This window comes from Hoplias malabaricus, chromosome 15 (genome assembly GCF_029633855.1).
Source record: "Hoplias malabaricus isolate fHopMal1 chromosome 15, fHopMal1.hap1, whole genome shotgun sequence".
In the NCBI taxonomy this organism is placed as follows: domain Eukaryota; kingdom Metazoa; phylum Chordata; class Actinopteri; order Characiformes; family Erythrinidae; genus Hoplias; species Hoplias malabaricus.
The window spans coordinates 37,724,175-37,739,734 of record NC_089814.1 but is presented as its reverse complement, the minus strand read 5'-3'; the positions used below and the strand labels follow the sequence as shown (position 1 = coordinate 37,739,734).

General features: G+C 44.7%; 1 protein-coding gene and 1 long non-coding RNA gene across 2 annotated transcripts in view; one reads left to right on the top strand and one right to left on the bottom strand.

Annotated features, from left to right (window-relative positions):
• The window catches only part of LOC136668763 (uncharacterized), a 242,456-nt gene that overhangs the window by 92,493 nt on the left and 134,403 nt on the right, over window positions 1-15,560 (bottom strand). The window lies entirely within an intron of this gene.
• Window positions 1-15,560, top strand: part of sgcd (sarcoglycan, delta (dystrophin-associated glycoprotein)) — a 185,977-nt gene that overhangs the window by 148,664 nt on the left and 21,753 nt on the right. Inside the window, exon 6 of the mRNA XM_066646459.1 lies at window positions 6,664-6,736. Within this exon, the coding sequence (XP_066502556.1) occupies window positions 6,664-6,736 (73 nt within the window). The remainder of the gene's footprint in view (window positions 1-6,663; window positions 6,737-15,560) is intronic.

Below are 15,560 nucleotides of genomic sequence, written 5' to 3'. Positions count from 1 at the left end.
GTGCTGAAAGTTTGCAATATTAAAACACTACTACTGCTACTGTTGCTTAGCTATACACACTGCTACATATTTCTCTGCGCATGCCAAAAGAAGCAGGGGTCGGGAACAGGCGACCCGCGGTCTTGGTCTGGACCTAGACGCTGTCCGATCCGAACCTGGACCTGTAGCTGATAAACTATTCAGAGCTGTTTAATGTTGAACAGAGTGTGTGTTTGAAGTGTTGTGACTCTTCTAGTCGTTACGGTGCAGGTTTAGCGCGCCAGGAAACTCACCGACCAATCACATGTGTTTCTGCATGTCACACGTGAGGCTCCTCAGCCAATCAGATCTGTGCATTATGATGAGCGCTGTGACTCCTCTGAGTGACACACACAGGGCAGGGTCCAGACTAAAAACAGCCCGAGGGACGAGATAAAAGCTCTTTTGGGACACTTTCGGGACGACCGTGTGGTGCGAGTTAAAACTAGAGACTTAAGGGAACGATTACGGGTTGAGATTCTCATAACGATGAACATGGATCCCCATCCTTCCGCAATAAGAGCCAATCAACATGCTGTTAATAGATAAAAGACCCGCCCACCAGCAATAAGAACCAATCAGATTGCTGGTTATATTCACAACATAAAATGTTGCTTTAACTATGAGGCTATTGTAATGTACTTGACTCACACGTCACACACTGGCGTTCAGCCCACAATTACTGTAACCCTTATCCAGTTCAGGGTCACGGTGGGTCCAGAGCCTACCTGGATCCAGGGGGCGCCAGTCCTTCACAGGGCATTACTTTCATTAGTAAAATATAGTTAAAAACACTGAGAAAAATATAATACAGTTGAAAAGAAAAAATTGTAGGCAGTTGTTTTGGATTCAGGTCTTGGATCCTGGAGTTGCACTGACCTGCACGTTCTAGTGTTGCCTTTTCTCTAACACACCCACTTCTCCTCAGGAAGGGCTTATAAATTCATTCATTAGTTGAATCGATTGTGTTGGGAACTGGGGAAACTAAAATTTTCAGTAGTTCTCCAGGACCTCAGATGAAAACCACTGCTGTACTGGAAGCAGTGAGAAAACGATACAGAAGTTGCCACTATGCTAATGTTAGCTCAATTGCGCAACAGCATTTTGCCCTCAGACCTGCAGACACCGTGTGTATTATTAGCTCGTAACTTGGCTGGAATTTACCTCTAACAGTTGCTACTTGTAATGCACTTGTGGGTGGATAATGGAGGGTCGGTTTTCTCAGAACAAAGCAGAACAAAGATGTCGGGGGTGACGGGTCCCTGAGCTCTGAAATAAGAACACATACGTCACAAGGGGGCAACTTGTAGCGTTAAGCCCACTTCCATTAGGACTTTTATCTTCTTAACCTTTGGGAAAATGCAGCATCATCTTCTGTACCGTCCCAGATAAGCGTCCACTCTTTTATTCATTCCTGGGCAGGGACTGAGGTGTAGCGATGCATGCTAAGTTTGGGGGTAAATATCGCATTTGCACTTTAGCCTTCACAGCACCCCTCCAAACAGCCGCAGCCAAAACAAGCTGCTTTTTCTCAAACTTTTCTCTTCCGACTCCCTCTATGAATCACCACAGCTCCACCAATCAGACGGCCACTTCAGCTGAAGCTTCCACCGAGAGCCTCTCCTCAAACACCTAACTTTCAGTTCCGAAGGTGTTCCGGGGGAGGACATGCCACTTTTTTTTAGAGTCTGTTTGCCATTCATGAGAAGCGGCAGCGGTGGAAGACAAAATCCCCCATTCACCTTAGTCCCCACAGCTGGAGCAGGGCAAATACCTTGGCCGAGGGAAGCTTGTTATTTACTCCAGGGGGCTCCTGGCTGCCATGGAGGTCTGAGGGCTGGATTGGGGTAGTGTGAATTTTTCATTTCACTTTTATTTTCTTGCAGTTCAGGAACCGGAATGGCAGAGCTTTCCTGGTAGTGGGATATTTCACATCTGCTTTGGAGTCCACCTGTGTCCTTGGTGGATGGAGTGGATGTGAATGAGTCTGCCAGCTGCTTGTATAGACTGCAATACTGATTGAGATCTACAGTGGAACATTGGACCATGCTATCAGCCCAGTTTATTGCAGATGAAACAGATTCACGGTTAATTTTCTCACACACCTCTGTGGCGTTTCCATGTCCTCCATGTTTTAGTTGCTTTGCTACTGAGCAGAGAGCACACGCCGACTTGGTTTCTTATGTTTACTGCTTTAGTAATAACTGTATTGATTTTAGTTTGTGGAGTGGGGTGTGTGTGAATACACTGACTCTGCCAGGGGTAGTGTGTACAGTTGAGTTACAGCAAGAGTTCTGTACACAAGTCGTGGCTACCTTTTTATATCCATGGGTATATTTTTAAACCCTGTGTCCACTCTGTGAGACACTCCTCCCTCGTTGGTCCACCTTGTAGATGTAGAGTCAGAGACAGTAGCTCATCTGTCGCTGCACAGTGTGTGTCGCTCGTCCTCTAGTCCTTCATCAGTGACACAGGACGCTGTCGGCTGGATGTTTTTGGTCGGTGGACTGTTCTCGGTCCAGACACCGAGGGGTTTAAAAACTCCAGCAGCACTGCTGTGTCTGATCCACTCTACACCAGCACAACACACACTAACACACCACCACCACGTCAGTGTCACTGCAGCGCTGAAGAACAGGGGGAAATGGAGATAATAAAGTATTCGGAGAAGCAGATGGACTACAGTCTGTAAGTGTAGATCTACAGTGTGCTCCTGTGTGGTCAGTGGAGCTGATGAGACGGACAGTGAGTGCAGTAGATAGAAGGTAGGTGTTCCTAATCCAGTGATCGTTCCTTTCTGTTTTGTCATTAAAGGTTTAAACGTGTGATTACTTTAATAAAACGCTGGCTGCTGGAGTTATGTTATTGATATTATTACTTTAACCAGAGCCTCCCCCTCCCCCTCCCGGCGTGTCGCTGTGTTTTCGCTTTGTAATCACTTAAACAACAAACAGTCCCAAGCTAATTTAAAGCACAATGGATATTCATTGTTTATTTAGTAAAGCTAAAACATCACTCGCACATGAAGCTGTTGCCTCTGGTACAAAACAAATGCACAGTGCAATAAGACTGTAATTGCAGTGTTAACAGTCTTTGATATCAGGAGGCTCAGTACAAGTGTCTGTATATTAAATGAGCATCAGTTCTCCCTCCCACGGTGCGCAGACATCCTTCAAGTCATCAACAACAACAACAACCACAATCTAAAATCTTAAAAATATTTTAACTTATTATTAAAATATTACAAACCAAATGTAGCGGTGTAATCACAGACCAGGGGCATAAATGAGCCATACTCTATGTCCATTATACGTTTAAAGGAACATTGGCTAAGATTTTACTTTATTATTTTTTTCCCCTGGAGCTCCCCCTAGTGTAATGATAGATAGATAGACTTTATTGACCCTGAAGGAAATACAGTTCATTGTTACAATACTGTACTGAAATCAAAAGGGAGTGGAGTGTTTCCTACCCTCCTCCAAAAGTTACACAGTGCAATTTCTTCAGTGCTGAGCCCAAAGAAGCAACAACAGAGGCTTCATTCTCCCTGTTACAGCACAGTTCAGCATGACAACGACTTTGAAGCTGCAATATTAATGTTAAAATATGACGTAATGTTCCTTTAAACATTTTTAAGGGTGTAAAATTGTTTAAAGGGACGTTACATAACACTTTCCAACAACGCAGCTGTAGATGATCTGAAGACTTTTCAGCATTGTGACCCCTACTGGAGTGGAGTGGCCAGGACCTGCACCTGGAGGTAAGCCATGACCTGCTTAAGACCCCTGCAGAGTGATACTTTAAAGGGCCATATTTTAAACGGGACTAGGAGGAACCTTAATAAAGTGTTCCTTTAAAGGACCTATGCATATTGTAGAGACTCTGTATCCATTCGTTATTTCTAGCCAAGGACCATTACGAGTGCAGATCTGGTCAAGATGATCCAGAAGCATGTTCACTTGGTGGAGGACCAGTAAAACAGCAGGCTGCCACCGTCAACTGCCCCCACACACCTGCTCCAGTTTGACCACGCTGGAGCCCTCCCTAGTGTTACAGTGCCCTCCACATGCCCCGCAGACTTCCATCATGTGAACAGAGCTCGGCCCACGTGGACCCGCCATCACGCCCAGACTTATCTGTCCCTCCTGAGCTCTGCCTTGTGCCTCTTTGCATATTTTTCTCATGGATTTCTGCGCTCTGGACAGCGGTATGATTTAAGGGTGTTGCTAAAGGAAGCAGATTGACTGTAAATACAAGGCAAGAGCACTTCAGCGTCAATTGGGCTCTAATTGAAAATGCTGGGCTTTTTTTTCCTCCATCTTCCCAAGTAGAATTCTGTTCAAAATAAAGTTTACAAGGCACCACATGAGGAAGAATTATGAATGGATGAATTATGCCTGGCCTCTCCAGCCGCCCCCACCCCCAAATATATAATCGATAGTACCTTCTTCCTCCAGACTGCATATGCATGGTATTGGGCGTGCTGTTGTGTGTTTATAGGAACGTCAAGACCACCACGTGGAGCACATTAAAGCACAGTATTACACACTGAATCAGGACAAGGCCATGAATAAAGAGGTTGCTCCAGTGCTTTAAAGATGTAACGATGTTTAAACAACCTTTAAACATTAAAACCACCGATGGCCTAAAGGTTAGAGCAGAGGGCTTAGGGCTGAAAGATCGTGGTCTGAATCCCACAAGCAGCAGGAAAGGGCTGAGGGGCCCTTGAGCAAGGCACTGAACCCACAACTGCTCCCCACCATCAAGGGGTGGGATACACTGGGCAGCAATCAGCAGTCAGTTCTTGAACTTATGTTGGATGCTGGAAAAATGGGAGTGTGTATAGGTTCGAACATCTGTGGGACCAGGTATTCACTTCACCTCTCAGTGGTTTAATCCACACACACTGTTAGAAATATTATTCCTGTAACAATGTCCACACGTCTTTGCTAATGGCTTTACAGCTGTTACTGTGGGACACCTACAGGAAGCGTCTGAACCGAAAGTAGAACGGTAAATCCAATAATCCTATCGCAGTTCTTTATTTAGAAATAGGCCATCGCTGTAAAACATCACTTTAAAAACAAGTCCGTATCCCCGCTGTTGAACACAACACAGGCCGATATGCTTAATTAAAATCATAAATGGCTGATGCTGTTTGAAAACCCTGAAGCCAGCCTCTAGAAATGATCCAAAAATAGTGGCCTCCGAATAAAAATTTTATGAGTGAAATATAAAGCTTACAGAGCGTCTGTTTCGCCTGCTCCCCTCCAATTTACTGCGCTTCCTGAAGCCTGCGCTTTGTTCATCAAATTTACAAAGACACACAGTCAGCTGTCGCGTATGCAAATTATGCAAAGAGACAGACAAATATGGCGTACGTTTATTTTAAATGCATTGCACATTATTAATATTTCATTCAGCACTGGATTCTGCGTTTAACCTTTACATCTGTGGCAGTGAACACACTACTGACGAGGGTCAGTGAGCACTCACCAGGAGTGTGAGAGTGTGTGAGAGTGTGTGACCACCCCAGTGCACAGGGAGCAGCTGGGAGATGGGTGCATTCTTGCTCAAGGGCACTTCAGCTGTGAATGTTAAGGGAAAGGAAAGCGCAGCTCCGTTCTCCTGTGGGCTACAGGAAATAAAACCCCGCGTCTCGACCCTTCGGGCCACGGCTGCATCCAAACTAAATTGCTGGAAAAAGTAATCACACTATTTTTGCACCACTGAAGGTTTGTAAGCCTCCCTTCGCTTGTTGTTGTTTTGCCAATTGCTCACTTGCCATTTTGTTCTTTCTTTGTTGTTTTGTTTTATTTTTTTCCCTTTTCTTTCTATTACACAGCTACTGAAGCACATGTGGACGTCTGTCAAAAATGTTTTATAAATCACTGCCCTGCTTTGTTTGGGCAGCGCCTGTGCAGTTATCAGTGTTCAATGATCAAATTAGTAACCAGCAGATGACACAGTGTTTCGTTTAGGACCAGGGTTAGGGTTAGGGTTGTGTTTGGACTGAAATCTGGCCCCTTACTTTTAAAGGTGCAGTATACAATTTTACCAGCATACCTCTCTGTTATTGTAGTTCATACACATAGCCACCAGAGGGCGTGCATCTTGAAACAATGCCAGCCATTCTCATCTCGAGTGCAGCTTTTCCAGAATGTGTTCTCAGGCACAGAACAAACATGCGCTGATGTCATTACTGCAGTAACGGTTTTTAATCATGTGCTTCATATCAACAGTTAACTTTTACTAGTTCATAAATGAAATAAAATCACCTACTGCACCTTTAATAGATGAGTATAAGTCCAGCGCATGGTAAGAATCTACAGTGGACTGTTCAAATAAAGTTTAGCCAGAAAGGAAGGCAAAAACATTCCAAACTACGCATGCCGTGAACTGAGCCGAACCGAGCCGGGGTCCTGATTAAACACAGAGAGAAGCAGAGAAATGTTGGTTCACTCCTCAGTAGTGTGGAGCAGGGCCTGGGAGAGGGGCGAGGTTATCGTTTTACTTTTGCTGGGATCTATAGGGACGAGGCCTGGCGCCTGCGGTCGATGCTGTAACTTCAGAGATTATGTCCATTGATTTTAGCGTGTTGGCCAGGCGAGGCTAAGGCTCCGTGTTCTGCTTTTGTGGTTGCAGGGGCAGAGGGAGCCGTGTTCAGCAACTCGGTGGAGACCCCACACGTCCGAGCGGAGCCCTTCAAAGAGCTGCGGTAAGAGCTTTCATTATTCACCGCTGGGGGCTTGGGGGGTGGGGGGGGGGGTGGAATAAATAAGGGAGTGTGCAAGGAAATGGGGCTTTAAAGAGTAACGCTGCTGTAATCAGCTTATCAGAGCGCCATGCTAACGGCAGGCACCACACCGACTCCAGTGATGAAGAGCACTGAAATAACAGCTGGTCGCAGTCAAAGTGCGCGTGCAGTTACTTCACCGCACCGAGGGCCAGGTGTGCACACTCAGCACTAAACCTGCTCTGATGCAACTGCAGTGTGTGCTCAGAATGCATCTGCAATTAAAGGCACACTCCAGTTAGACTAGGAAAGCCCCTTCTGATGACACACGACTCAGAGTGACATGCCTGGTGTGTTCCATTCTGATTTTATTTAACAGAATGAGGGTAGAGCATTAAACGTAAGTCATTGTGTACTTTACACCCTATATTTTTATTGAACTAAAATGTGTCATATTTGAAAACTACGACAAAGACATCAGCAGAATGTGTCACGACTACATTTTCCTATAAACCTCCTCATCATTAGCTGCGTTCCAAGAGTCCCTTTAATATCTGACTCACTCATTCCTCGGGTCAATAGCACACAGGGCCTGTTATAAAGCCCGCTCATAGGTCTTTAAGGTTATGAGGTTTTAAAACAGTAATGGAATAATGGCGCCATCTGTGAGCTCAGGAGAAGAGAGAAAAGGAGAGTCTTAATCCTGTTTAAAGGCCTTTTGACCCAATATTTTACGTTCAGCTTAAGTTTGTTCTTGAATTTCTTCCATGGAAATCCATGACCTGACTCTTGTTGAGCTGGTGTATAATGATCCACACACACACACACACACACACACACACAGTGTAGAGTGAAGGTGAGAGTGTGTCCAGCTCGCACCTGAAGCTGACACTAATGGCTTGGTGAGTTATTCCTTGTGTAAAATCACTGAAGGCTCTGCTTACAGACGAATGTTGGAAGTGTTCAGTGTTCCGTGTGTAATACATAAGTGTAATGTAAATGTAAATGTGCAGTAAGAATAATATGAAATGCTTTCCAGGGAGAACAGAAAAATGTAGTCCAGCAGAGAGGAGCTAGCTGCTGTTTAATGCCCTTCGTTTCAGGACTAACGTCAGACGTGCAGGTGTTCCACGAACTCTTGGCCTTATAATAATGAGGTCAGGAAACCTATAGGAATTCTTTCACACAATCGATAGCTCTGGCCGAGCAGTAACAGTAAAGGTTCTCCAACTGGGGCTGGGGCTGGGGCTGCAGAGAGGCTCTAAAGTGGCCAATCAGATTATGAATATTTAGTCAATAAAGAAATGAAGGTGATTTAATATCACTGCTATTTAACATACATCCAAACGCAACACAATTCATAGAACAACGTAGAACGTAGATTAAGTAAAAGTAATGACAAGGAGGGAAAGAGGAGAGGCACCAAGGCCTTTACTGTCCACGCTAGGGGCCTCAGGCCAAGTTTGAAAAACTACTGCTGTAGATCAATGTTGAATCATTTGGAAAGAACGAGTCCATCTTGCTTCATCATTGATTGAGGCCATGTTTTTTGGGCAAATTAAGTATTTTCTGCAGTGTATTGTCACCAGCTGTGGCCCCTTCTCTGAAAAAAGTTGTATATTTCTTCCAACAACTTTTGCACATTTACTGCAGACTAACCTGCTAAAATCAAACCCGTTTTATTACCACGGGTGTTCCACCTTCATAGATGTAGCACTTAGACTGGAATAAACCTCAGTGCACTGTCAGATTCCTATTTCTGCTCTGTGCAAAAATACATTCAGAAATATCAATGCACCCATGACGTATCGATTCACCAATCATTAAGAGTACATTTGCGATATATTGCCGTATCGATGTTTTGAATACAGTGCTAGTGCCTTGGCATATTATCAGCAGTATTACCAGTGGTCCTTTCAGCACAGTGCAGCATCTGAGTTCTCTGTGCGGGAGCAGTGATTGCATGTCGATCGCAATTTTCCTTGCCAAGGCTAATGATCAAAGATTGCTCCGATGTATAGGGAAAGAGAGAGAGAGAGAGAGAGGAAAGGTCTTACATTGTGCTTTACGTTGTGCTCTACACAGCACTAAGGAAAGAATATAAGGTGAGACATCTCCAGTTTAAAAGTATACACACACAGAGAGTTTTTTTCACATGTGTAGAGTTGACAGCAGATTACTGAGCATTTCCATAAGCCTTTGCCTGTCAGCAGAGAGGGAAGGAGGCTATGATTTGGATTACTGCCTGTTAAATGTATAGCCAGCCATGTTGATGACAAGTCAAAAAACCACCTCCAGAGCATCAGGAGAAGACCCTGGAAGTACAGTCTGCTTTATAATCTCCTAAAGTTTTATTAAATAATGATTCCACATGCTTCAGTCATCACGAGTGCCTTAATGTTGACATGGTTCAAAATGTATAAACCCCTTCTGGTGGTGCTAGGGACCTTTATATAAAGATAATTCAAACTTTCATTGAAAATACAACTGAGGGTACGATTTTTGGACGCAGTGGTCTCTCTACTGCCCCCTATTGGGGATCCATATGTGAGTCGTTCTGTAAAAAAATGTAGGAGTGATAATGAATAGTGATTTTAAACTGAGGCAATTACCCAAGGTCAAGCCTTTTTTATCTTTTAATGATTCTGAAAGGGTTGCACCTGCTTTTATTTAATCCAGACTTTTGTAACGATTAGAATAAAGACTATTTATATTTGTTTCAGCCTCTGTCTCATGGTTGCAGTCGGTCCAAAACACTGCAGCTGGTTTCCTAACAAGAGCACGCAAGAGAACTGGCGTCCTGTACGGTTCAGGATTGATTTTAAAATCTTATTGTTTGTTTGTTTAGTCTTTGGGCTCTCTCTCTCTCAACTGTTACAACCACATGCCCCACTCAGATCTGCTGATCAGCTTCGTCTGGTTGTCCCTAAGTCTAGGTTGAGGTGGAGGGGAGATTGGGCTTCTGCAGTTGTGAAATGACTTGCTGCTGAATGTTACGTTGGCTCCCACAGGGGATGCTCTCTGTTTTTAAATCGTAAGCCCCTTTTACACATGCACATTAATCCAGAAACAACATTCGCCCCGGACATCACCCATCACCCCACCCTGGTAAATACTCAGGGTCCGAGAAAGAAGCAGGATATGTTCCGGAGAGTCTCCTGCATGTGCTGCACAGGCTCTGCCCCACGTCGAAATGTGTTTCATCTTCCGCTGCGTGAGTACCAGGAGGAAGTACTATTCTGGTACTATTCTTGCTAAACCGAACTCAGTGTATTCATATTTACATTGGCTTTAAAAATATGTCTAAGGGCAAAAGCCCCTCACAAAACAAAGTCTCAGACATCGACAGCTGGTTCATAACCATTTCATGTCGCCGTAAGAGACAGGAAACCCTTTGGAGGTCTGGTTCCTATCACCACACTTGATTTCTTTTCCTTTTTAAAAATGGAGCATTTCACACCGAGCCCCTCTGAACGTCTTTGTTTATATTTTAATGACCGGAACGTGCGGAAACGCTGAAGAAGTGCAGGAATTCCCGTTGAAGCCAAGTAATCGTCACATCCATTCAACGCTTTCACACAGAAACCCTGGCAGACGCCTCTAGAAACACACTAACGTTACTGTTGGAATGAGCTAGCGTGTCACATATGAAAGGTATAAAATTCCACCCGTCACAGCCCTGGGAAAATCGAGCTAGTGTAAGAATGTTCAAAAGTCATAGCATTGTCCTCCTTGCTCCCTCCAAACACCTTTTATTATCTGTGCACTAGGGGAGATAATAGCATCCATTGTTTGTTCTGAAAGCTTTGACCAATTACATCCAATTTAAGCGGCCTGGCTCATACACCAAACTGTTCTGCTATTGTAGCAAGCATTATACACCGAGCAGTCGGGGGATTTGTGTAAGTTACCAGCAGAAGATATAAATAATGAGCTATTCTTTCTGCTGTATGACAGCAAATCGAATCTTTTGTGCTTCATCATTTGTGCTGATTTGTGCTGTTTTGCTGATTGGGTAATTAGAATTTCCCAAGTTCAGCAAACCCCAGGGTCTCACTTTAGAGTTCTTTAGCTTACCTCCAATCCCACCGGCCCGTTATCTCCCCACCGCAGGCTTCAACTCTTTACAGTCACAGATATCCACCCAAGAACAAAAGCATGTTGTAATTGACTACTCAGCTCTAGTGTGTACTTTTTTAGATTTCGAAAGCCAATAAAGCTTCGATGACTGTATTTATACACACCCCACACTAGGGCTGTGTTAATCAAAAGTAAATCAAAATAGACATTTGTAACCTGTAGTCCATGTAATCTTGCCTATATCGATTAAAATGATTCTTCTTTTAATTCTGTTAAACCTTTTTTTACTCATGTAATTCAGCCCCGTGGAAACAAAATGGAGGAGAACCTAAACACTGAGGCCAACCGAGCCACTCGAGAAACTCAAGAAAAATGTCCAAACAACGCGTTTCAGTTTCAAAGTTAATCCCAATTGTCTGTGTCTTAGCACCTGAATCACAATCACAGAATATAAAAAACATTTCATTAATTGTAATCAATGAAGCGTGATATTCATTTGTGCCACCACACAGGCCCCTGCGGTGTAAAGGGATGAAATGTAGAGTTTCTGAGCATGAGATAAAGTTTGGGAGGCTCCTGTTATCCCCTTACTCTGACATGGAATAAGAGTGAGATGATGAATAAGCAAGAATGTAAGTCCCTCTTGGATTTATCATGCACAGTAATGCCGTCACTGAGATTACACCTTCACTTTGACGGATGACTGTCAGTAGGTTGTCCTTGCGCCTCTCGCTGATGTGGATAGTCCATATCTACCTGTCAGTACCAGTGGCTCTACTTCTACTTCTGTTATCTCAGTCAGCAAAAGCAGGCACAGAAACAGGGTCCAGGATATATATGGATGTGTGTGTGTGGCTGTAGAGATGCTAATGCCCCCACAGCCTTTTTATTGCTCATTATTCCCTGCTAAATCTGCCTTCTCTGCCATATCTGACCCCACTGGCCAGCGTCCTCCCTCTGCTCGGCTCCTGGCACTGCACTTCACGTGTTTGTTTTAGTTAATGAGAATCTCCTTTAATTAGATTTTAATGAGCATCCGGGCATTGATCCGGGAGGAAGACTTGTCTGTCCAAGAGGAGGAGTTGCCAGTTACACGGACATCGATCTTCCCTCGTCTGTATCCACAAAAGGCTGCGCACTCCGCACATCCAGCTCTAGCCTTAAAGGGGCTGTAAACTATTTCCCTAATCCGCTTTTCTGCTGTTAGCCGTGGTGTGCTGCACTCATTTATTACTGCCTCCTAAATAAAGAACAAGGCAGATAATTTCCCTGGAGGGATACTGGAATTTTAAGTCTCTGCTGGTTTGAGATTGGACAAAGTCAAAATCTTTTTTTGGGATCCTTTTGGGATCTCAACAAAATCTCCCATGAACTTCATTGTAGCATCTGACCTTAAATTGCATGTCCTCCATTGCTTTCTAGCTTTAAATATTCGGAGCAGTGCTGTCATGGCCAACTAACACATGGCTAATTTGAAACAAGAAGACAACTGTGTTGAACGTAGCGTGGATAAACTTGGATCCGGCATGGAAAATGTATTGTGACGTTGCTGGAGGTGGGAAAACAAGACGGAGCCATTGCTGCAACAAGCAACCTTTAGGGCACTAGGCTCAGAGGAGCAAGGGCAATTTGGGCTCGTGTGTAGCGACAAACCACACTACAAACACACACCACCACATCTCACCACAAACACACGCACACACAACACCACATCTCACCACAAACACCACATCTCACCACAAACACCCACACCACCACCACATCTCACCACAAACACACACATACAACACCACATCTCACCACAAACACCACATCTCACCACAAACACAACACCACATCTCACCACAAACACACACACACAACACCACATCTCACCACAAACACAACACCACATCTCACCACAAACACACACACACAACACCACATCTCACCACAAACACACACACACACACAACACCACATCTCACCACAAACACACACACACACAACACCACATCTCACCACAAACACACACACACAACACCACATCTCACCACAAACACACACACACACAACACCACATCTCACCACAAACACACACACACAACACCACATCTCACCACAAACACACACACCACACCACATCTCACCACAAACACACACACACACCACACCTAACCACAAACACACACACACACCACACCTCACCACAAACACACAACACCACATCTCACCACAAACACACACAACACCACATCTCACCACAAACACCACATCTCACCACACACACACACACAAACAACATTACATCTCACCACAAACACACACACACGACACCACATCTCACCACAAACACACCACACCACATCTAACCACAAACACACACACACCACAAACACCACACCACATCTCATCACAAACACACACACAGCACCACATTTCATCACAAACACCACAAACACACAACACCACATCTCACCACACACACACACACAAACAACATCACATCTCACCACAAACACACACAACACCACATCTCACCACAAACACACACAACACCACATCTCACCACAAACACACAACACCACATCCCATCACAAACACACACAACACCACATCTCACCACAAACACACACAACACCACATCTCACCACAAACACACACACACACACACAACACCACATCTCACCTCAAACACACACACAACACCACATCTCACTACAAACACACAACATCACATCTCACCACAAACACACAACATCACATCTCACCACAAACACAACACCACATCTCACCACAAACACAACACCACATCTCACCACAAACACAACACCACATCTCACCACACACACAAAGAACATCACATCTCACCACAAACACACACACGACACCACATCTCACCACAAACACACACAACACCACAAACACCACATCTCACCACAAACAGCACATCTCACCACAAAAACACACACAACACCACATCTCACCACAAACACACAACACCACATCTCACCACAAACACACAACACCTCATCTCACCACAAACACCACATCTCACCACAAACACACACACACAACACCACATCTCACCACAAACACCACATCTCACCACAAACACACACAACACCACATCTCACCACAAACACACACAACACCACATCTCACCACAAACACACAACACCACATCACCACAAACACCACATCTCACCACAAACAACACCACATCCCATCACAAACACACACAACACCACATCTCACCACAAACACACACACACAACACCACATCTCACCACAAACACACACACGACACCACATCTCACCACAAACACAACACCACATCTCACCACAAACACAACACCACATCTCACCTCAAACACCACATATCACCACAAACACAACACCACATCTCACCACACACACACACACAAACAACATTACATCTCACCACAAACACACACACACGACACCACATCTCACCACAAACACACCACCACATCTCACCACAAACACACACAACACCACATCTCACCACAAGCACCACACCACATCTCACCACAAACACCACATCTCACCACAAACACACACAACACCACATCTCACCACAAACACCACATCTCACCACAAACACACAACACCACATCTCACCACAAACACACAACACCACATCTCACCACAAACACACAACACCACATCACCACAAACACCACATCTCACCACAAACACACACACACACAACACCACATCTCACCACAAACACACACACACACAACACCACATCTCACCACAAACACCACATCTCACCACAAACACACACACACACAACACCACATCTCACCACAAACACCACATCTCACCACAAACACACACACACACAACACCACATCTCACCACAAACACCACATCTCACCACAAACACACAACACCACATCACCACAAACACCACATCTCACCACAAACACACACACACACAACACCACATCTCACCACAAACACACACACACACAACACCACATCTCACCACAAACACACACAACACCACATCTCACCACAAACAGCACATCTCACCACAAACACACACAACACCACATCTCACCACAAACACAACACCACATCTCACCACACACACACACACAAACAACATTATATCTCACCACAAACACACACACACGACACCACATCTCACCATAAACACACCACCACATCTCACCACAAACACACACAACACCACATCTCACCACAAACACACACACACACAACACCACATCTCACCACAAACACCACCTCTCACCACAAACACAGACACACACAACACCACAAACACAACACCACATCTCACCACAAACACACACACGTACCACCACATCTCACCACAAACACACACACAACACCAAATCTCACCACAAACACACACACACACCACATCTCACCACAAACACACACACACACCACATCTCACCACAAACACACACACACACCACATCTCACCACATCTCACCACAAACACACACGCACACACCACACCACATCTCACCACAAACACACACACACACAACACCACATCTCACCACAAAAACACACAACACCACAAAAACACACACACAAAACACCACATCTCACCACAAACACACACACACACACCACATAAACACAAACACACAACACCACATCTCACCACAAACACCACATCTCACCACAAACACACACACACAACACCACATCTCACCACAAACACACACACACAACACCA